General features: G+C 44.6%; 1 protein-coding gene across 2 annotated transcripts; it reads left to right on the forward strand.

The window, feature by feature from the left end:
- The first annotated feature begins 5,385 nt into the window (after positions 1-5,385).
- LOC127339005 (glucan endo-1,3-beta-glucosidase 13-like) lies at positions 5,386-7,631 on the forward strand. Of its 2 annotated transcripts, none has more exons than XM_051364919.2 (3): positions 5,386-5,592; positions 5,683-6,981; positions 7,575-7,631. In XM_051364919.2, exons 1-3 carry the CDS (start codon positions 5,526-5,528, stop codon positions 7,595-7,597), a joined length of 1,389 nt encoding a protein of 462 aa, XP_051220879.1. In that variant the 5' UTR covers positions 5,386-5,525; the 3' UTR covers positions 7,598-7,631. The 2 variants fall into 2 exon arrangements, with proteins under 2 accessions (XP_051220879.1, XP_051220878.1); XM_051364918.2 differs by lacking the exon at positions 7,575-7,631 and adding an exon at positions 7,076-7,276.
- Positions 7,632-24,048: the final 16,417 nt, after the last annotated feature.

Raw genomic sequence — 24,048 nt, forward strand, 5'->3', positions numbered from 1 at the left:
GCTACTTCGGCCGAATGGGTATGGAAGATTGCCCCTGTTGTTCTTCATATTTACAAGACATTTTCCACCGCAGGCCATGCGTGACTGCTGTCCCGATTCTCCGAGCTGCTCGTCCGTTCTCAGCATGACCGTTGTGCTCCATTTTAACGCATCCATTAATTTCACGTTCGCTACTCCATGCTCGGTTTATTGTATCTTTCCTGGTCAGTACTTAAACGCATGCACTAACTTGTCTGAACGCACACGCACCCATACCCATCTGTCCTAAGCATCAATCTCTAACTCTACTACTCCCTCCGTCCTATAAAAATCGTCTGAGATTTGTCGGTACTATAGCTGCACAAAAAAAGCTATTTTTTTCGAGAAAGCTATGTTAGATGAACTATTTGGGAAGTATATTATGTTTATAGTGATATTAATTTAAAAGAAAAGCATTTGACAAGGGTATTTTAGACAATTCTCCAGTCTACAGCTAGACAACCATCTAAATTGCCAAAGAGTAAAACTCAGTAAAGTAGCTTTTCTCACATAGTAGATTTCCTGCACAGTCGGCCGGAGCGAGCCCAAATAAAAAGGCCCTAAGTAGGCCAGCCCACCTCTCCTTCCTTTGTACCTTCTACCAGATCTTTACACCGCAAATATCTATATCTATATCTATACCTAATTATATATTACCCAAAAAACCTAACAATATATATAATATATATACTAGCTGAATACCTGTGCGTTTATACGCAGAACACATTCGAATAATTAGTGTGTGTGAATAAAATCATATAATCCAATTTAAAAGGCAATTTATTTCATGCTACCCTTTCGTAATTGTCTTCTGCTCCTACCAAGTTTGGTGATATGCTTCTCCCCTCCACTGCTTCATCCCATGTACTACACTTATGTTGATCAACTAATCCTTTCGGTTGCATGGGTACTTCTTATAGTGCACTTCGTTCATACTTATCTGAACCACCGAAAGGTGACCAATTAAAACACTCTAGAATTTGGCAGTGAATTCTAAAACCTTGGAACATGGAGTGAAGCGGTCTCCAGTTCTTGATATCAATATCATACGGAAGATTCTAGAGATACTAGTGGACAACCCATATGTACAGACCTTCAAGATCATTGGATCTGTCCCTAATATAGAAGAATATAAGATATCCCTTAACATAGATATAAGATTAGACTAGCGAAAATGCAATGCCCCAACTGCTTCCGAGGTGGCCGCGATGTGGGTTGAAGGGAGTGACCCACAGAGCACTTTTGATAGGCAAGTTGTCGTGTATGAAAAAGGGGACCGTCCTATATTTAGTAGAGCTTACTATGTTTGCTATGATACTTTGGCATATCCATTATTTATGTCGAGAGGGGAGACAGGATGGAATCATTGGATACCATATGCGACACCACCTAAAGTCGACAACAAGGATGAAATCGAGCATGAAGACTGATACGTCCAAAACGTATCTACTTTCCCGAACACTTTTGCTATTGTTTTGTCTCTAATTTGTGTATTTTGGATGCAACTAACACGGACTAACGCTGTTTTCAGCAGAACTGTTCTGGTGTCTCGTTTTTGTGCAGAAATCCAACTTTCGGGAAAATCCTCGGAATTTATGCAGAAGGCCCTATTTTCCCAGAATACTGACGGAGCCATAAGTACAAGTTGGGTGCAGGCCCGAGGGCCCCACACCACCAGGCGGCGCGGCCTAGGGGGGGCCCGCGCGGCCCTATGGTGTGGCCCCCTCGGCTGGCCTCCGACGCCCTCCTTCGGACTATTTATCGCCCTCGACCTAAAAACGCACGGGGAGAAGTCGAAGTCGCCAGAAACCCTCCAGAACGCCGCCACATCGCGAAACTCCGTCGCAGGAGCCAGAAGTCTCCGTTCTGGCACTCCGCCGGGACGGGGAATTGGAGGAGATCATCACCGCCATCACCACCGACGCCTCTCCATCAACCAGCAATGTTTCCCCCATCCATGTGTGAGTAATTCCCCCGCTGTAGGCTGAAGGGGATGGTAGGGATTGGATGAGATTGGTCATGTAATAGCATTAGATTGTTAGGGCATAGTGCCTAGTGTCCGTAATTGGTACTTTGATGATATTGTTGCAACTTGTTATGCTTAATGCTTGTTACTAGGGCCCGAGTGCCATGATCTCAGATCTGAACATGTTATTGTTTCATCATGATATTCATTGTTTATGATCTTACCTGCAAGTTGTATACACATGTCGCTGTCCGGAACCAATGGCCCCGAAGTGACAGAAATCGGGACAACCGGAGGGGATGGTAGTGATGTGAGGATCACATGTGTTCACGGAGTGTTAATGCTTTGCTCCGGTACTCTATTAAAAGGAGTACCTTAATATCCAGTAGATTCCCTTGAGGCCCGGCTGCCACCGGCTGGTAGGACAAAAGATGTTGTGCAAGTTTCTCATTGCGAGCACGTACGACTATAATTGGAACACATGCCTATTGATTGCTTTGTACTTCGACACCGTTTTATTATTATCTGCAAATGCCCTGCTATGATTGTTACATGAGTTTCTCTCATCCATGCAACGCCCGTTATCTATCCCTGTGCATACAGTATTTTAATCCTGCTGTTTATTATAATTACTACTGCTGTTTCTGCTACTCTGCTGCTGTTATTTCACTACTGCTACTGCTATAAAACTGTTACTACTGATAAACTCTTGCGAGCAAGTCTGTTTCCAGGTGCAGCTGAATTGACAACTCCGCTGTTAAGGCTTCCAAGTATTCTTTGTCTCCCTTTGTGTCGAATCAATAAATTGGGTAATACTACCCGCGAAGACTGCTGCGATCCCCTATACTTGTGGGTCATCAAAGACTTGCAAGGTCTAGATCGGAGTTCAAATGTACATCTGGAACCAAGCACAGATGGGGTAGTAGGTAATTATCCGCATGCTTTCAACGTGTTTCACATCTTATTCGTTGTTAGTGGAGATGACCGATTAACAATTTCTTTATCCATGTTCTATATGATGAAGATGGCTAGGATGATGGTGAAACTAGGGGGTTCAAGACATTTGTGAGCGTAAGGGGACTAGTAGAAAGCATGTCTTTTGTTCGGAGTTGCCGGGAGCACTAGTCCCAGCTATGTTTGAATCCGGGACTAATATACCCATTTTTCCCATTAGTCCCGGTTCAAATGGCTAGGACGAAAGTTTTAGTCCCGCTTTGTAACGGACCCTTTAGTCACGGTTGGAGACACCAACCGGGACTAAAGGGGTTGCGGTAGGCCCCGCCGGTGCCAAAACCTTTAGTCCCGGTTGGTGTTCCTAACCGGGACTAAAGGCCAATCTAGCAGGCGGTGGCCAGTGGATAGGTCGCCACGGATTTGGTCCCGAACTCGCGGAGACGAAGTCGAGGTTGTCACCTCCCATCCCCCGCCTGCCACCTTGTCACGCCATGCCTTGAACCTCGCCGCCACCCTCCTGAAGCGCTCCTCCATCTAGGAGTGGTGCCAAGGTCAGGCATCTCCGGGATCTGAGATCGCCGCAACACCGAGAGCTGTTGGCTTCGAGGCTAAGGCTAAATGGGCGGCAGGGCAGGGGCTTACGGATGCGTGTGCGCCTTTGTCGGTCGTTGGGTAGAGCACGACGCATGGCGAGCCCAGGGTGGAACCCGAGGTGGTTCCGCTATGAACAGGACCTCGGGTCTGGCCTGGAGCCATCCTCCAGCAGTCTCGATCTATAGCATACGAACCACCTCCTCGCATGATCGTTTGCGCTTTGCTTCAAAACCGCTCACCACGCTAACCTCACCCTCGCTAAAGGTACCGCCAAATAACATCTCGGTGAGAAGCTCCTTCTCCTCCTAGCCCCGCGCCGGGCTCCAGCACTACCTCCCCTGTGGCCGATTTGCTCTCCTTGACATGTTTTTCGGGGCCTGTGACTTAGACACGAGTGAACGGTCCCGACCGGAGATGGCATCAGTGGAAAGGTTGCGTATAGGGCAAGCTTCCTGCTGTGGCTGTGGCAGATTATATGAAGTGGCCGCACTGCATCGCTGCCGATCTAGGTTGAGTATGGGCCAGGGAGTTCAAAGGTTTGGATCGAGGTGTGGTTGTAGATGCAGACGTGGTGGTCTTGTTGAGGTGTCTTAATCGATTGAAAACTACAATTCTGTTCTTGACATTTACCAATTTGATTCACGAGTCAACTCCTTGATCATGGTATTGATTTTTATTGCCTCATTTACATGCAAATTCGTTCCATCTTCTCGGTACCATCCTGGAAATAGGGCTAGGGACATCTCCTTGTAGATATATATCTCTATAAACATATAATTATCAATGGGATGCAGCCAGTAAACTACCTTTTTTTATTTCAAGGTGTGACCAATTAAGTTGTACACCTTTTACCGGATTAACCCTTCTCTTAGTTACTTAAGCACATTCGTTATATTCAGTCATTGTTCATCTGCAGCATGGCTTACTGGTTTAGGATAAAAAAAGGAAATTCGTGAAGCTCAATATACGATTCAAAAACTTTTGTTGTATTGTGGAGACTTGTGTTGCATGCAGGTTTTTTTTTCTCGGCCGGAAGTTCTGAGATTTCGGCGAAAACCGGTTTTACCGGTTACCACCGAGAAAAAGAAATACCGAACTAAATTCTACGGTATTTAAATAATTTGGTCAAATTTAAATTTTGTAAATAAATTTTGAACCAACTAGTGTGTTGGTTTGACAAATCCCGGTCGGTATTTCCGAAATATCCGTAATAACGGAATAACTTGTACCCACCGATATTTTTTAATTACCTACCGAGAAAAAAAACCAAATGGCTATTTAAAATGAAAGAGAGACACTTTTAGCTCTGAGAGACTCCCCAAGTTACAATCTCTTACTCTACTATGTCGCTGAAATAGACTTCTGTATTGAACCAAATGGCTATTTAAGCATACTCGACCGATGAAATTAAAATCTCCCTTATCCAAGACTCTACTTGTTACGAAAACAAGGGGCATGTGTTGTCAGTAATTTTCGGCCGATTGCCTGCCAAGTTTCTACATTTTCTGGAAGGGCTCGGCTGAGATCAAGAACCGGCAAATCTCAGAAAAGCTCGCGAAACAGCGTACCATGAATTATAACTCTTGTCTACATTTGTACCAACATAAAATAAAGTTTCCTACTCCTTCTATCATTCATAAAATATGCTTATCTCTCCTTGGTAGTAAAGTTTGGCTTTGCTTTCATTTACCGAAAATGCCATTGGAGTGATATTGATCTTTATTATAGTGTCCAGTGGTCTTATTCGGACAACTTTTGTGCCGCCCTTATGTTGGACTATGCATGCATGTAGGTACTGCAAGCTGATTAAGAACGCCACTAACTGTTTAAGCTGCTTATCATGCTATATTTCTGTTAGATATATATAGATTCCGCGAACGGTTGTTCGTGGAATCAACCGAGCTTGATCTCGGGCTCTCGTCCCGGCCGGCTATAAATTCCGCCACTCCTTCACCCAGTACTCCTCGTCTTGCATGCTCAAACGTACAAGAGCATGGCACTCACTCATCTCCTCCTCATCGGCGCCGCGCTGCTGTCACTTACCTTCTTCTCCGGCTCAGGTAATGCCGATCACCTATGAATAAACTGAAGGAGCTGTTTTAGCCCGTGCATAGCATGTCACAAAAAAAAAAAAATACTCATTCTGACAGCTCTGGCCGGCGAGGTGGGAGTGTGCTACGGGATGTTGGCTAGCCACCTCATGCAACCGCCAGCTGTGGTGCAGCTGCTGAAGAACAATGGCATCACAAAGGTGAGACTGTACAACGCCGACGCGGGAGCGCTCCGTGCGCTGGCCAACACGGGCATCAAGGTGGCTGTGTCGCTACCAAATCCGAACCTGGTAGAAGCAGCTGGTACCATGTCGTACGCGGTCGAGTGGGTGAAGAACAACGTGATGGCGTACCCGGGCACGCTGATCGACAGCGTGGCCGTCGGGAACGAGGTGTTCCACCAGGCACCCGAGCTGACCCCTCAGCTCCTCCCGGCGATGAAGAACATCCAGGCGGCGTTGGCCAGCGTGGGGCTGGCCAACGCCGTCAAGGTGTTCACGCCGATCGCGATGGATGCGCTCAAGGTGCCATCGTGGCCGCCGTCGGTGGGCGAGTTTAGGGACGACCTTGCGCAGTCGGTGATGGGCCCCATGATCGATTTCCTGGACCAGACCGGCTCACACCTCTCCTTCAACATCTACCCCTACTTCGCGTATAAGGAAGATCCTAAGATCGACGTCGACTACGTTTTGTTCCGCCCCAACAAGGGCCAAACAGACAAGGTCACCGGTCTCATCTACTACAACATGTTTGATGCTATGCTTGACGCCGTTTTCCATGCCGAGGAGAAGCTGCGCAACTCTCTCGGGCATGCTCGAGGTAGGATGCTTGAGGCTAGTGACTCGTCAGCGACTATTCACGAGACGGGGGGTGAGGCTAAAGTAGGGTCGACCAATCATACAGTAACGGGCCAAATGAGTGCCGCGCCGGCCGGCTGGGACGCCCAGGCCTACAATTCTAACCTCATCAGCAAGGTTCTCAGAGGCACAGGCACACCTTACAGACCCAACGCCGACATCAACGTCTACATCTTCTCCCTTTTCAACGAAGACCTCAAGCCCAACGAGGAGGAGCGCAACTTCGGCCTCTTCTACCCGGACGGCACGCCGGTGTACAAGGTCGACTTCCAACACCCTGGCCCTAGCCCTGGGCCGGGGACTAGCTGGTGCGTAGCGAATGCGGCGGTCGGCGACAAGCGCCTCCAAGATGCGCTCGACTACGCCTGCGGCATCGGCCAGGCGGACTGCAGTGCCATCCAGCCAGGCGGCCGATGCTTCGATCCCGACACCAAGGTCGCGCACGCGTCCTACGCGTTCAACGACTACTACCAGCGCAACGGCCGGTCCGATCAATCCTGTGACTTCGGCGGCTGCGGCTCCGTCGTCCACCAGCAACCCAGTGAGTTGTCCACCACCCTCAGACCGCGTGCGTCAATGCATATCTTATTTTTGTGTCATTTAATCTAAAATGGTGCTTATTCAACTGTTGGCAGAGTTTGGCAACTGCCTGCTATGATGGATATGGATGGACTCAAGACATGCATGGTTGGGAAGACCACCCAAACACCACGCAGCTCGATCAAGAATAATCACTTGTAATTTTTATTACTTTTTAACTTTTCTCTGTACTACTATGGATGATTATCAACAAATGCGGTGCATGTGTAATGGAATACAATCCCTCATCGTAGCTTTTTTTTGAACTGAATCTCATTTATATTATAACAATGTTTACATTTTCTGGATAACGGGGCAACTAAACCCACAAACGCAGAAGAAACCTTTTTTTTTAGAAACACAGTACAAACGCAGACTCACGTACACGAGTATACACTCAACCCTATGAATCCACACACGCACACTCTACCCCTATGAACACCTCCGAAAAACCGAGCCAGCCGAAGACCCATTAGTCCCGGTTCCTATTTAAACCGGGACTAAAACTTCCAGAGATGCTGGACCAAAGCCATGTTTTTTACTAGCGGTTTGCAGAGTTTGGCAACTGCGTGCTCTGATATATGGATGGACTCAAGGCATGCTTGGTTGGGAAGACCACCCAAACACCAGGAAGCTCGGTAAAGAATAATCACTTGTAATTTTTATTACTTTTTGACTTCTCTGTACTACTATGGATGATTATCAACAAATCCGGTGCATGTGTAATGGAATACTATCCCTCATTATAGCTTTTTTATTTTATTGTTTTGAACTGAATCTCGTTTATATTAGTACAAGGACGTGGCTAGGCAGCATCCACTCCATCCGGGTGCTCGTTTGTCAATCCTAGCATTCATAGTAAAAAGGGAAGTCCTGCCAACCAAAAAGTTATGTTTATGACCGTTCATAGAGATCACCCTTTAAACACCGCATGTGCATTTACTTTCATTTGAAGAAATTTTTTAAAGGTCGTAACTTTTAAACCGTGTGTTGGAATTACATTTCGTTTTCACTGTTAGACGTCTCACGATAAGATCTTCGAAACTAGATCCCATTTGTATATGTTTTGACAAACTTGTTTTTTAAAAACTAACTCCGTTGTTACGGAAAAGAAACTCTAGTTTTGGCAAAGCAACTTGGTATAAAGAATTGGTTCCACTACTTCTTTTTGTATATTTTGTACCAACTTTGTTTTTGAGATACTAACCCGTTAAGTTAACGACTATTAACTCTATTGTACTAGTACCAAGGCATCAACTTTGTTCTACTAATTGCCAACCATACTTTCTAGTACCGTTAGTGACTTCGTTTTTGATGTAGACAAATTAATATCAACGAAAATACAACTTTATATCAAACAATACGCAACTTTGGTGCATCGGTATGCAGTTTCACGATAATGCAACGCCATTTCACATACTGTGATGGTAGCTGACTTAGTACTAGTGGTAGACAACTTAGACATGATGATACACAAGTTAACCATAATGGATCCCAACTTCACCATATTAGTGCTAGACAACTCAGTACTAGTGGTACACAACTTACATGTGGTGCTAGCACACTTAATGCTGGTGCTAGGGAACTTAATCGTGGTGTTAGGCAGCTTAGTACTAGTGGTAAGAAACTTCAACACCGTGGTAACCATCCCCACTGTTGGCAAATTACGCAAGATACAACTTCACATATGGGGTATGCAACTTAGCACTAAAGTGTACATCTTAGCAATAATGGTATGAAACTTAGCACTACGAGGTATACAACTTAGAAATAATGGATGTGCAACCTAGAAGTAGGGGTGTATAACTTATGAAGAGCGGGCATGAAGCTTTGCACTAGGAGGTATACGACTTAACAATAATAAATATGAATGTGCAACTTAGCACTAAGGGTATACAACTTAGCAATAATGAGTATGCAAATTAGCACACACGTAAAGCAATGATTTACTATATACAAACACAACTTAGGAAAATGTGTGAGAGAGCAACTTATTATGTGCAAAAAAACAACTTTGCTTATTTCTGGATCCATTAATACTGCCGCTAAAAATACAACTTACCACGTGTATGAGAAAACAATTTGATATCCTCTTGGCAGCGGCCGTTATGGCGTACAACTCCACCTCGATCAATGTAGGCCCTTTGACGAAGGGGAATGCGAGAGGACGGACGAACCGCCGGCGAGAAGATTGAACCAAGCAAGTTGAGGAGAGGATGAGAGATCGAGGGCACGATATTTGATGGGAGGGACTAAAAAGCAACATCCAACTGAGCCAAACAAGGACCGAACAGGAAACCACATGTATTTGTGCCTAAAATCCTTGAAGTTAGAGGAGTAAATACCAAAATAAATGAAGAGATAAGATCTTCTCTCTCCCAAATGGATTCACAACAAACTGTTGTGGCTGAGCGCCGACTTTGGCCTCGTCGGGTCCTCCACGCACAACCCCGTCCCTCCCCGCCACCTTCCTGCAAGAACCGCACTTCTCCTACGAAGTTTTCTTCCCCGGTGCCTAGCGCATCTTGCCGCCCCGCCCGACTAGGACCACACTGTTTTCATCCCTTATACAACTTAGCAATGATGGGTATGCAATTTAACACAAGTATAATGCAAAAAAATCTTGTATACAAACAAAACTTAGCAAAATGTGCGAGAAATCAATTTATTGTAGTACCAAAATTGGTACTCAACCCCAACCTTATCCTAACACACATGTGAAAATTGGTATTCCACCCCATCGCTCGATACCCATCACACCGCCCAGTATTCTTCCTCGCGGGGTACTCCTTTTCTCCGCGCTTGCTTCCTCCCCACCACCTCGATGCTCCAGCGCCCCCTGCTGGCCTCGCTCCGGCCACATGCGAGCCGCTCCATATCGCACCTCTTCTTCTCTGGCTTCGACCTCCTTCACCGATGCCAACAATCGCAATGGGAGGAACTTGTTGCGGAGGAAAGCACGGTGGTTGGCCACGGTTCCAGGCGGGCGATGCGGTGGCAAGATTGTACCGCGTAGGAGGTGCATAAGTGGGTCGGGGCCCTCTATTGGTGAATGTTGGGGTTCCGGGATGCTCGTTCAAGGTGGGGAGGCTACCCGAGGTGCGCGGCGAGGTGGAGGTGTTCCTGACAGCGTGTGGTGTAGAGGTTCTTGACCTCGCGGCAGCACACGACGTAGAGGTCCCCCTCCTCCCCCCCACCCGGCGGCGCGCAGTGAGGTGGTGGTGTTCCTGGCGGCGCATGGTGCATAGGTGCGTGGCCTCGCGGTGGCACGTGGCAAAGAGGTGGGGAGCCTCCCAGTGGCCCGCGGCGAGGTGGGGGTGTTCCTGGCGAAGCTTGGTGCAGAGGTGGGTTGCCTGCCGGAGGTGTGCGATGCGGGTGCGGGAACCCGACGGCGAGAGGTAGAGCACCTAGATGTGGGGTGTTTCAGTGCTGAAGAGGAAGAAGACATGTGATACGTCTCCAACGTATCTATAATTTCTTATGTTCCATGCTAGTTTGATGACAATACCTACATGTTTTACTCACACTTTATAATGTTTTTTATGCATTTTCCGAGACTAACCTATTAACAAGATGCCGCGGTGTCAGTTCCTGTTTTCTACTGTTTTTGATTTCAGAAAAGTTAGTTTACGAATATTCTCGGAATTGGACGAAACGAAAGCCCACGGTCTTATTTTCCACGGGGTCTTCCAGAACAGCGAAGAGGAGACGAAGAGGGGCCACGAGGCGGCCACCTCACATGGCGGCGCGGTGGAGCCCCTGGCCGCGCTGGCCTATGGGGTGGGCCCCTCGGGCGCCCCCCGATGCTGCCCCTTCGCCTATTTATTCCTTCCGTCGCGAAAACCCTATCACCGAGAGCCAAAATACCAGAATAGTTCCAGAGACGCCGCCGCCATCAACCCTAACTCGGGGGGTTCAAAAGATCTCCTCCGGCACCCTGCGGGAGAGGGGAATCATCACCGGAGGGCTCTAAATCACCATGCTCGCCTCCGGACTGATGCGTGCGTAGTTCATCCTTGGACTATGGGTCCATAGCAGTAGCTAGATGGTTGTCTTCTCCTCTTGTGCTATCATGTTTAGATCTTGTGAGCTGCCTATCATGATCAAGATCATCTATTTGTAATGCTACATGTTGTGTTTGTTGGGATCCGATGAATATGGAATACTATGTCAAATTGATTATTGATCTATCATATATGTGTTGTTTATGATCTTGCATGCTCTCTGTTGCTAGTAGAGGCTCTGGCCAAGTTGATACTTGTGACTCCAAGAGGGAGTATTTATGCTAGATAGTGGGTTCATGTCTCCATTGAATCTGGGGGAGTGACAGCAACCCCTAAGGTTGTGGATGTGCTGTTGCCACTAGGGATAAAACATCAATGCTTTGTCTAAAGATATTTGTATTGTTTACATTACGCACTGTACTTAATGCAATTGTCTGTTGTTTGCAACTTAATACTGGAAGGGGTGCGGATGCTAACCCGAAGGTGGACTTTTTAGGCATAGATGCATGCTGGATGGCGGTCTATGTTCTTTGTCGTAATGCCCTAAGTAAATCTCATAGTAGTCATCATGATATGTATGTGCATTGTTATGCCCTCTCTATTTGTCAATTGCCCAACTGTAATTTGTTCACCCAACATGCTATTTATCTTATTGGAGAGGCACCACTAGTGAACTGTGGACCCCGGTCCATTCTTTTACATCTGAAATACAACCTACTGCAATCATTGTTCTCTTTTGTTTTCTGCAAGCAAACATAATTCTCCACACCATACGTTCAATCCTTTTTTTTCAGCAAGCCGGTGAGATTGACAACCTCACTGTTAAGTTGGGGCAAAGTAGTTTGATTTTGTTGTGCAGGTTCCACGTTGGCGTCGGAATCACTGGTGTTGCGCCGCACTACACTCCTTCACCAACAACCTTCACGTGGCTTTCATCTCCTACTGGTTCGATAACCTTGGTTTCTTACTGGGGGAAAACTCGCTGTTGTGCTCATCATAACTTCCTCTTGGGGTTCCCAACGGACGTGTGCTTTACCGTCACAAGTAGCTACTTTTCTGGCGCTGTTACACCCCAGGGATTTCTGGCGCCGTTGCCGGGGAGATCAAGACATGCTGCAAGGGGAGTCTCTCACATCCAATCTCTTTACTTTGTTTATTGTCTTGCTTTATTTTATTTTCTGTCTTGTTTGCTTTCTTTATATAAAAACACAAAAAAATTAGTTACTTGTTTTACTTTATTTAATTCGGTTTTTCTTTGTTTATTTTTATTATTGCTAAAATGAGTAATCCTGAAGTTGAAGTTCGTTCGTTTAAGCAACAAGGGGGAGAAAGTTTTAAAGATGCTTTGTATAGAATTAGTGATGCTCATCATAGGTGCACTAAGAAACACTCCACTATTATCCTCCTTATGAATTTTTATGTTGGTATCTCTAGCTGGAATAGGTATGTTCTTGATACTCTTACGGGGGGTAATTTCCTAGGTACTCCTGCTTTAGAAGCTAGTTGCATCATTGAGAGTCTAGTTGGAATACCACCTGTTAATGAAGCTAAATTTGAAATCTTTCTTGAGGATGTCATGAAAAAGTTGGAAGCCATAGAGAAAAATCTTCCAAGTGTTGAGACTAAATTGGGAATATTACTTGATAATACTGATAAATTTGATAAATCCCTAGTAGGAATTAATCAAAGAATCGCTGTCTTAGAAACTTGTGCTATCCATGATAATCAAACCCATAGGATTGGTGAACTTGAAGAAGCTATGGGAACCTTGGGTTCAAATTTTTCTTCTCTTAAGTTTAAGGAGAAAGCTTATGTGGGTAAGGAGCAAAAATTCATGTATGTGTTGGAGATATGCCCAAGAGGCAATAATAAAAGTGGTTATTATATATCTTTATGTTTATGATAAATGTTTATATACCATGCTATAATTGTATTAACTGAAACATTGATACATGTGTGATATGTAAACAACAAAGAGTCCCTAGTATGCCTCTTAACTAGCTTGTTGATTAATGGATGATTAGTTTCATAATCATGAACATTGGATGTTATTAATAACAAGGTTATATCATTGTATGAATGATGTAATGGACACACCCAATTAAGCGTAGCATAAGATCTCGTCATTAAGTTATTTGCTATAAGCTTTCGACACATAGTTACCTAGTCCTTATGACCATGAGATCATATAAATCACTTATACCGGAAAGGTACTTTGATTACATCAAACGCCACTGCGTAAATGGGTGGTTATAAAGGTGGGATTAAGTATCCGGAAAGTATGAGTTAGCATATGGATCAACAGTGGGATTTGTCCATCCCGATGACGGATAGATATACTCTGGGCCCTCTCGGTGGAATGTCGTCTAATGTCTTGCAAGCATATGAATGAGTTCATAAGAGACCACATACCACGGTACGAGTAAAGAGTACTTGTCAGGAGACGAGGTTGAACAAGGTATAGAATGATACCGAAGATCAAACCTCGGACAAGTAAAATATCGCGTGACAAAGGGAATTGGTATCGTATGTGAATGGTTCATTCGATCACTGAAGTCATCGTTGAATATGTGGGAGCCATTATGGATCTCCAGATCCCGCTATTGGTTAATGGTCGGAGTGAGTACTCAACCATGTCCGCATAGTTCGCGAACCGTAGGGTGACACACTTAAAGTTGGATGTTGAAATGGTAGAACTTGAATATGGAATGGAGTTCGAATATTTGTTCGGAGTCCCGGATGAGATCCCGGACATCACGAGGAGTTCCGGAATGGTCCGGAGAATAAGATTCATATATAGGATGTCATTTTATGTGAATTAAATTGACGCGGAAGGTTCTATGGAAGGTTCCAGAAGGTTCTAGAAAAGTCCGGAAGAAACCACCAAGGAAGGTGGAGTCCACATGGGACTCCACCTCCATGGCCGGCTAACCCTAGTGGGGGAGGAGTCCCAAGTGGACTCCCCCTTAGGGGGCCGGCCACCCCCCCATATGGGAGGTGGAACTCCCACCTCTAGTGGGAGTCCTAGCTTGGCTAGGTTTGCCCACCATATGGAAGGTTTTTGGTTCGGGTCTTATTCGAAGACTTGGAGACCAACTCTTGGGGCTTCCACCTATATAAAGAGGGGCCAAGGGGAGGGGGCCGGCCACCCCAAGACCACAACCTGGCCGCCCCCCTTGAAGTGGCCGGCCACCCCCTCCCAAACCCTAGCCGCCCCGCTCCTCCACTTCCCGCACGCTTAGCGAAGCTACGCCGGATTTCTCCACCACCACCAACACCACGCCGTCGTGCTGTCAGATTCAAGAGGAGCTACTACTTCCGCTGCCCGCTGGAACGGGGAGGTGGACGTCGTCTTCATCAACAACCGAACGTGTGACCGAGTACGGAGGTGCTGCCCGTTCGTGGCGCCGGAACCGATCGTGATCAAGATCTTCTACGCGCTTTTGCAAGCGGCAAGTGAACATCTACCGCAGCAACAAGAGCCTCCTCTTGTAGGCTTTGGAATCTCTTCAAGGGTGAGACTCGATAATCCTCTCGTTGCTACCGTCTTCTAGATTGCATCTTGGCTTGGATTTCGTGTTCGCGGTAGGAAAATTTTTGTTTTCTATGCAACGTTATCATACAGTGGTATCAGAGCCGTGTCTATGCATAGATGGTTGCACGAGTAGAACACAATGGTTTGTGGGCGTTGATGCTCTTGTTATCTTTAGTTTGAGTACTTTGCATCTTTGTGGCATAGTGGGATGAAGCGGCTCGGACTAACTTTACATGACCGCGTTCATGAGACTTGTTCCTCGTTCGACATGCAACTTGTATTGCATAAGAGGCTTTGCGGGTGTCTGTCTCTCCTACTATAGTGAAGATTCAATTTACTCTTCTATTGACAACATTAGTATCAACGTTGTGGTTCATGTTCGTAGGTAGATTAGATCTCTCTCGAAAACCCTAAACCACGTAAAATATGCAAACCAAATTAGAGACGTCTAACTTGTTTTTGCAGGGTTTGGTGATGTAATATGGCCATAATGTGATGATGAATATGTATGAGATGATCATTATTGTATTGTGGCAACCGGCAGGAGCCTTATGGTTGTCTTTAAATTTCATGTTGAGTAGTATTTCAAAGTAGTTGTAATAGTTGCTACATGGAGGACAATCATGAAGACGGCGCCATTGACCTTGACGCTACGCCGACGATGATGGAGATCATGCCCGAAGATGATGGAGATCATATCCGTGCTTTGGAGATGAAGATCAAAGGCGCAAAGATAAAAGGGCCATATCATATCACATATGAACTGCATGTGATGTTAATCCTTTTATGCATCTTATTTTGCTTAGATCGCGACGGTAGCATTATAAGATGATCCCTCACTAAAATCTCAAGATAATAAAGTGTTCATCCTTAGTAGCACCGTTGCCAAGACTTGTCGTTTCGAAGCATCTCGTGATGATCGGGTGTGATAGAATCAACAAGTGCATACAACGGGTGCAAGACAGTTTTGCACATGCGGATACTAAGGTGGCCTTGACGAGCCTAGCATGTACAGACATGGTCTCGGAACACGTGATACCGAAAGGTAGAGCATGAATCATATGGTTGATATGATGAACACTTTGAATGTTCGCCATTGAAATCACACCTTGTCTCGTGATGATCGGACTTAGGTGTGGTGGATTTGGTTCGTGTGATCACTAAGACAATGCGAGGGATATTGTTTTGAGTGGGAGTTCACCTAGATTTTTAATTATGTTGAATTAAAATTTGAACTCAATTTGTCATAAACTTAGTCTAAACTATTGCAAATATATGTTGTAGATATGGCGTCCCCAATCAATTTTAACCAGTTCCTAGAGAAAGAAAAGCTTAAGAGCAACGGTAGCAACTTCACCGACTGGTTCTGTCATGTGAGGATCTTCCTCTCTGGCGGAAATCTGCAATATGTGCTTGATGCACCGCTAGGTGACCCTCCTGCAGAAACAGAAACCGATGAAGTAAAAGCTGTTTATGCGACTCGGAAAACTCGGTACTCTCAGGTTCAGTGTGCCATCCTATGCAGCCTGAATCCAATCTTCAAAAACGTTTTGAGCACCACGATCCTCATGAGTTGATGAAAGAGTTGAAGACTATTTTTGAAACTCATGCGGCCGTGGAATGCTATGAAGCATCGAAACAATTTTTCAGCTGCATGATGGAAGAAGGTAGCTCCGTTAGTGAGCACATGCTCGCTATGACCGGGCATGCGAAGAAACTCAGTGACTTGGAAATAGTTATTCCTAACAGACTGGGGATTAATCGTATCCTTCAATCACTGCCACCTAGTTACAAGAACTTTGTGATGAACTACAATATGCAGAACATGAACAAAGAGTTACCTGAACTCTTTGCCATGCTTAAAGCTGCTGAGATTGAGATCAAGAAAGAGCACCAAGTGTTGATGGTCAACAAGACCACCAGTTTCAAGAAACAGGGCAAGTCTAAGGGAAAATTCAAGAAGGGTGGCAAGAAAGCTGCCACACCTCCTATGAAACCTAAGAACGGCCCTAAGCCTGATGCTGAGTGCTATTACTGCAAGGAGAAGGGACACTGGAAGCGTAATTGCTCCAAGTATTTGGCGGATCTGAAGAGCGGCCTTGTCAAGAAGAAGAAAGAAGGTATATCTGATATACATGTTATAGATGTTTATCTCACTGGTTCTCGTACTAGTACCTGGGTATTTGATACTGGTTCGGTTGCTCATATTTGTAACTCGAAACAGGAACTAAAGAATAAACGAAGACTACTGAAAGATGAAGTGACGATGCGCGTTGGAAATGGATCCAAAGTCGATGTGATCGCTGTCGGCACACTTCCTCTACATCTACCTTCGGGATTAGTTTTAAGCCTAAATAATTGTTATTTTGTACCCGCGTTGAGCATGAACATTATATCTGGATCTTGTTTAATGCAAGACGGTTATTCATTCAAGTCTGAGAATAATGGTTGTTCTATTTTTATGAATAATATCTTTTATGGTCGAGCACCTGAAAAGAATGGCTTATTTCTGTTAGATCTCGATAGTAGTGATACACATATACATAACATTGATGCTAAGCGAATTAAATTGAATGATAATTCTACTTATATGTGGCACTGTCGTCTTGGTCATATTGGAGTGAAACGCATGAAGAAACTCCATACCGATGGATTACTTGAATCACTTGACTTTGAGTCACTTGATAGATGCGAAGCATGTCTAATGGGAAAAATGACTAAGACTCCATTTTCTGGTATGATGGAGCGAGCTACTGACATATTGGAAATCATACATACCGATGTGTGTGGAACAATGAGCGTAGCATGCGCGGTGGTTATCGTTATGTTCTAACCTTCACAGATGATCTGAGTAGATATGGGTATATCTATTTCATGAAACATAAATCCGAAACTTTCGAGAAGTTTAAGGAATTCCAAAGTGAAGTAGAAAATCAACGTAACAAGAAGATCAAATTTCTACGATCCGATCGCGGAGGTGAATATCTGAGTTATGAGTTTGGCATGCATTTAAAGAAATGCGGAATACTTTCACAATTGACTCCGCCGGGAACACCTCAACGAAACGGTGTGTCCGAACGTCGTAATCGAACTCTCTTAGATATGGTTCGTTCTATGATGTCTCTTACTGATTTGCCGTTATCATTTTGGAGTTATGCATTAGAGACAGCCGCATTCACTTTAAATAGAGCACCATCAAAATCCGTTGAAACGACACCGTATGAATTATGGTTTAATAAGAAACCTAAGCTGTCGTTCCTTAAAGTTTGGGGTTGCGAAGCCTATGTAAAGAAGTTACAACCGGACAAGCTAGAACCCAAAGCGGAGAAATGCGTCTTCATAGGATACCCTAAGGAAACTATAGGGTACACCTTCTATCACAGATCCGAAGGCAAAATCTTTGTTGCTAAGAACGGAACCTTTCTTGAGAAAGAATTTCTCACTAAAGAAGTGACTGGAAGAAAAGTAGAACTCGATGAGATTGATGAATCTATACTCATTGATCAGAGTAGCGCAGTACCGGAAGTTGTATCTGTACCGCCTACACCGACAACAGAGGAAGCTAATGATAATGATCATGAAACTTCGAACGATGAAACTACTGAACCTCGCAGATCGACAAGGGAACGTGCCACTCCTGATTGGTATGATCCTTGTCTAAATGTCATGATTGTAGATAACAATGATGAGGACCCTGCGACGTATGAAGAAGCGATGATGAGCCCAGATTCCAACAAATGGCAAGAAGCCATGAAATCCGAAATGGGATCCATGTATGATAACAAAGTATGGACTTTGGTAGACTTACCTGATAGCCGAAAGGCTGTCGAGAATAAATGGATCTTCAAGAGAAAAACAGATGCTGATGGTTATATTACTGTCTATAAAGCTCGACTTGTCGCAAAGGGTTTCCGACAAATTCAAGGAGTTGACTACGATGAGACTTTCTCACCTGTAGCGAAGCTAAAATCTGTGAGGATTTTGTTAGTAATAGCTGCATTTTTCGATTATGAGATTTGGCAGATGGATGTCAAAACAGCGTTCCTTAATGGAGACATTGAGGAAGAGTTGTATATGGTACAACCCAAAGGTTTTCTCGATCCTAAAAATGCTGACAAAGTATGCAAACTTCAGCGTTCAATCTATGGGCTGAAGCAAGCATCAAGAAGTTGGAACCGACGCTTTGATAAGGTGATCAAAGACTTCGGGTTTATACAGTGTCATGGAGAGGCCTGTATTTACAAGAAAGTGAGTGGGAGCTCTGTTGCATTCCTGATATTATATGTAGATGACATATTATTAATCGGGAATGATATAGAACTATTAAGCAGTGTTAAAGGTTATTTGAATAATAGTTTTTCAATGAAAGACCTTGGTGAAGCATCCTACATATTAGGCATCAAGATTTATAGAGATAGATCAAGACGCCTAATAGGGCTATCACAGAGTACATACCTGGACAAGATTCTAAAGAAGTTTAGAATGGACGAAAGTAAGAAAGGATTCTTACCTATGTTACCAGGCAAGGTCTTGAGTAAGACTCAAGGTCCGGCTACGGCAGAAGAAAGAGAAAGGATGAGTCAGATCCCCTATGCCTCGGCAGTAGGCTCTATCATGTATGCCATGCTATGTACTAGACCGGATATAGCACATGATGTTAGTTTGACTAGCAGATATCAAAGTGATCCAGGAATGGAACACTGGACAGCGGTCAAGAATATCCTGAAGTACTTGAAAAGAACTAAGGATATGTTTCTTTGTTATGGAGGTGACCAAGAGCTCGTTGTAACAAGTTACACCGATGCAAGTTGGAACACTGATCCTGATGACTCTAAGTCACAGTCTGGGTACGTGTTTATATTGAATGGTGCTGCAGTAAGCTGGGCAAGCTCGAAGCAGTGCACGGTGGCGAAGTCTTCAACAGAATCAGAGTACATAGCGGCTTCAGAGGCTTCATCAGAAGCGGTATGGATGAAGAGGTTCATTGTAGAGCTCGGTGTGGTTCCTAGTGCATTGGACCCATTAATCATTTACTGTGATAACATGGGTGCCATCGCCAATGCACAAGAGCCAAGGTCACACAAGAGGCTGAAGCATATCAAGCTGCGTTACCACTCGATTCGCGAGTACATCGAAGATGGATAAGTAAAGATTTGCAAAGTACACACTGATCTGAATGTAGCAGATCCGTTGACTAAAGCTCTCCCTAGGGCAAAGCATGACCAACACCAGAATGCCATGGGTGTTAGGTACCTTACAATGTAATCTAGATTATTGACTCTAGTGCAAGTGGGAGACTGTTGGAGATATGCCCAAGAGGCAATAATAAAAGTGGTTATTATATATCTTTATGTTTATGATAAATGTTTATATACCATGCTATAATTGTATTAACTGAAACATTGATACATGTGTGATATGTAAACAACAAAGAGTCCCTAGTATGCCTCTTAACTAGCTTGTTGATTAATGGATGATTAGTTTCATAATCATGAACATTGGATGTTATTAATAACAAGGTTATATCATTGTATGAATGATGTAATGGACACACCCAATTAAGCGTAGCATAAGATCTCGTCATTAAGTTATTTGCTATAAGCTTTCGACACATAGTTACCTAGTCCTTATGACCATGAGATCATATAAATCACTTATACCGGAAAGGTACTTTGATTACATCAAACGCCACTGCGTAAATGGGTGGTTATAAAGGTGGGATTAAGTATCCGGAAAGTATGAGTTGAGGCATATGGATCAACAGTGGGATTTGTCCATCCCGATGACGGATAGATATACTCTGGGCCCTCTCGGTGGAATGTCGTCTAATGTCTTGCAAGCATATGAATGAGTTCATAAGAGACCACATACCACGGTACGAGTAAAGAGTACTTGTCAGGAGACGAGGTTGAACAAGGTATAGAATGATACCGAAGATCAAACCTCGGACAAGTAAAATATCGCGTGACAAAGGGAATTGGTATCGTATGTGAATGGTTCATTCGATCACTAAAGTCATCGTTGAATATGTGGGAGCCATTATGGATCTCCAGATCCCGCTATTGGTTAATGGTCGGAGTGAGTACTCAACCATGTCCGCATAGTTCGCGAACCGTAGGGTGACACACTTAAAGTTGGATGTTGAAATGGTAGAACTTGAATATGGAATGGAGTTCGAATATTTGTTCGGAGTCCCGGATGAGATCCCGGACATCACGAGGAGTTCCGAAATGGTCCGGAGAATAAGATTCATATATAGGATGTCATTTTATGTGAATTAAATTGACGCGGAAGGTTCTATGGAAGGTTCTAGAAGGTTCTAGAAAAGTCCGGAAGAAACCACCAAGGAAGGTGGAGTCCACATGGGACTCCACCTCCATGGCCGGCCAACCCTAGTGGGGGAGGAGTCCCAAGTGGACTCCCCCTTAGGGGGCCGGCCACCCCCCCATATGGGAGGTGGAACTCCCACCTCTAGTGGGAGTCCTAGCTTGGCTAGGTTTCCCCACCATATGGAAGGTTTTTGGTTCGGGTCTTATTCGAAGACTGGGAGACCAACTCTTGGGGCTTCCACCTATATAAAGAGGGGCCAAGGGGAGGGGGCCGGCCACCCCAAGACCACAACCTGGCCGCCCCCCTTGAAGTGGCCGGCCACCCCCTCCCAAACCCTAGCCGCCCCGCTCCTCCACTTCCCGCACGCTTAGCGAAGCTACGCCGGATTTCTCCACCACCACCAACACCACGCCGTCGTGCTGTCGGATTCAAGAGGAGCTACTACTTCCGCTGCCCGCTGGAACGGGGAGGTGGACGTCGTCTTCATCAACAACCGAACGTGTGACCGAGTACGGAGGTGCTGCCCGTTCGTGGCGCCGGAACCGATCGTGATCAAGATCTTCTACGCGCTTTTGCAAGCGGCAAGTGAACATCTACCGCAGCAACAAGAGCCTCCTCTTGTAGGCTTTGGAATTTCTTCAAGGGTGAGACTCGATAATCCTCTCGTTGCTACCGTCTTCTAGATTGCATCTTGGCTTGGATTTCGTGTTCGCGGTAGGAAATTTTTTGTTTTCTATGCAACGTTATCATACAGTATGTCCCTAAGATGTCAAAGCCAAAGAATCATTATGAGCTTAAAATTGATAAAACCCTTAGTACCACTATGGGAAATTTAGATAATGGAGCATCTAAGGTACCCTCTGCGACAAGTTGTGTTTTTAATAAAAATATGATATTGATGCTTCTTCTCTTGATATTACTTGATTTGTAGTTTCTGCACCTAGCTGAAAGGCGTTAAAGAAAAGCGCTTATGGGTGACAACCCATTATTTTATTTCTGAAATTTTTGTTTTATATTTGAGTCAAGGTGCTTGTTACTACTGTAGCAATACCTTTGTATCTCTATTTTATTGCATTGTTGTGCCAAGTAAAGTCTTTGATAGTAAAGTTGATACTAGATTTGGATTTCTGTGCAGAAACAGATCTTTAGCTGTCACGAATTTGAGTTGATCTCTCTATAGGAAACTCGTAAAATGCTGAAACAATTCATGCGTGATACTCAGATATGTACGCAACTTTTGTTCAACTAGAGCTTTTCCATCTTAGCTTGTTAAGTGCCTCGAAAAATTCGTCTTTACGGACTGTTCTGTTTTGATAGATTCTGCCTTTTATTTCGCATTGCCTCTTTTACTGTGTTGAGTGGATTTCTTTGCTCCATTAAATTTCAGTAGCCTTGGTTAATGTCCAGAAGTGTTGGGAATGATTGTGTCCTTGCTGAACATGTGAATTTTTGATTATGCACTAACCCTCTAATGAGAATGCTTTGAGTTTGGCGTGAAGGAAGTTTTTAAGGATCAAGAGAGGAGGATGATATGATATGATCAAGAAGATTGAAAAGTCTAAGCTTGGGGATGCCCCCGTGGTTCATCCCTGCATATTTCTAGAAGACTCAGGCGTCTAAGCTTAGGTATGCCCAAGGCATCCCCTTCTTCATCAACAACTTATCAGGTCACCTCTAGTGAAACTATATTTTAATTCCGTCACATCTTATGTGCTTTACTTGGAGCGTGTGTTTTTTTTTAATGTTTGAAAAAAATCGGATCCTAACATGCATGTGTGGGAGAGAGACAAGCTCCGCTTTTTCATCTGAATACTCGTGTTCTTCGTTTTATTTTTCATATTCATGGCTGATACGTCTAATACGTCTCAAACGTATCTATAATTTCTTATGTTCCATGCTACTTTTATGATGATACTCACATGTTTTATACACATTATATGTCATTATTATGCATTTTCCGGCACTAACCTATTAACGAGATGCCGAAGAGCCAGTTGCTGTTTTCTGCTGTTTTTGGTTTCAGAAATCCTAGTAAGGAAATATTCTCGGAATTGGACGAAATCAACGCCCAGGTCCCTATTTTTCCACGAAGCTTCCAGAACACCTGCGGGGAAAGGAAGTGGGGCCACGAGGTGGCCACACCACCAGGCGGCGCGGCCCAGGCCCTGGCCGCGCCGGCCTGTGGTGTGGGCCCCTCGGGCGCCCACTTGACCTAATTCTTTCGCCTACTTAAAGCCTTCGTCGCGAAACCCCCAGTACCGAGAGCCACGATACGAGAAAACATACTGAGACGCCGCCGTCGCCAATCCCATCTCGGGGGATTCTGGAGAACACCTCCAGCACCCTGCCGGAGAGGGGAATCATCTCCCGGAGGACTCTACACCGCCATGGTCGCCTCCGGATTGATGAGTGAGTAGTTCACCCCTGGACTATGGGTCCATAGCTGTAGCTAGATGGTTGTCTTCTCCCCATTGTGCTTCATTTTCTGATCTTGTGAGCTGCCTATCATGATCAAGATCATCTATTTGTAATGCTACATGTGTGTTTGTTGGGATCCGATGAATAGAGAATACTATGTTATGTTGATTATCAATCTATCTATGTGTTGTTTATGATCTTGCATGCTCTCCGTTGCTAGTAGAGGCTCTGGCCAAGTCATTGCTTGTAACTCCAAGAGGGAGTATTTATGCTCGATAGTGGGTTCATGCCTGCATTGACACCTGGGACAGTGACAGAAAGTTCTAAGGTTGTGTTGTGCTGTTGCCACTAGGGATAAAACATTGATGCTATGTTCGAGGATATAGTTATTGATTACATTACGCGCCATAATTAATGCAATTGTCTGTTGTTTACAACTTAATACCGGAAGGGGTTCGGATGATAACCTGAAAGTGGACTTTTTAGGCATAGATGCATGCTGGATAGCGGTCTATGTACTTTGTCGTAATGCCCAATTAAATCTCACAATACTCATCATGTCATGTATGTGCATTGTCATGCCCTCTCTATTTGTCAATTGCCCAACTGTAATTTGTTTACCCAATATGCTATTTCTTATGGGAGAGACACCTCTAGTGAACTGTGGACCCCGGTCCATTCTTTTACATCGAATACAATCTACTGCAATACTGTTCTACTGTTTTCTGCAAACAATCATCAT

Source organism: Lolium perenne, chromosome 3 (genome assembly GCF_019359855.2).
Source record: "Lolium perenne isolate Kyuss_39 chromosome 3, Kyuss_2.0, whole genome shotgun sequence".
NCBI classification, from domain to species: Eukaryota; Viridiplantae; Streptophyta; class Magnoliopsida; order Poales; family Poaceae; genus Lolium; species Lolium perenne.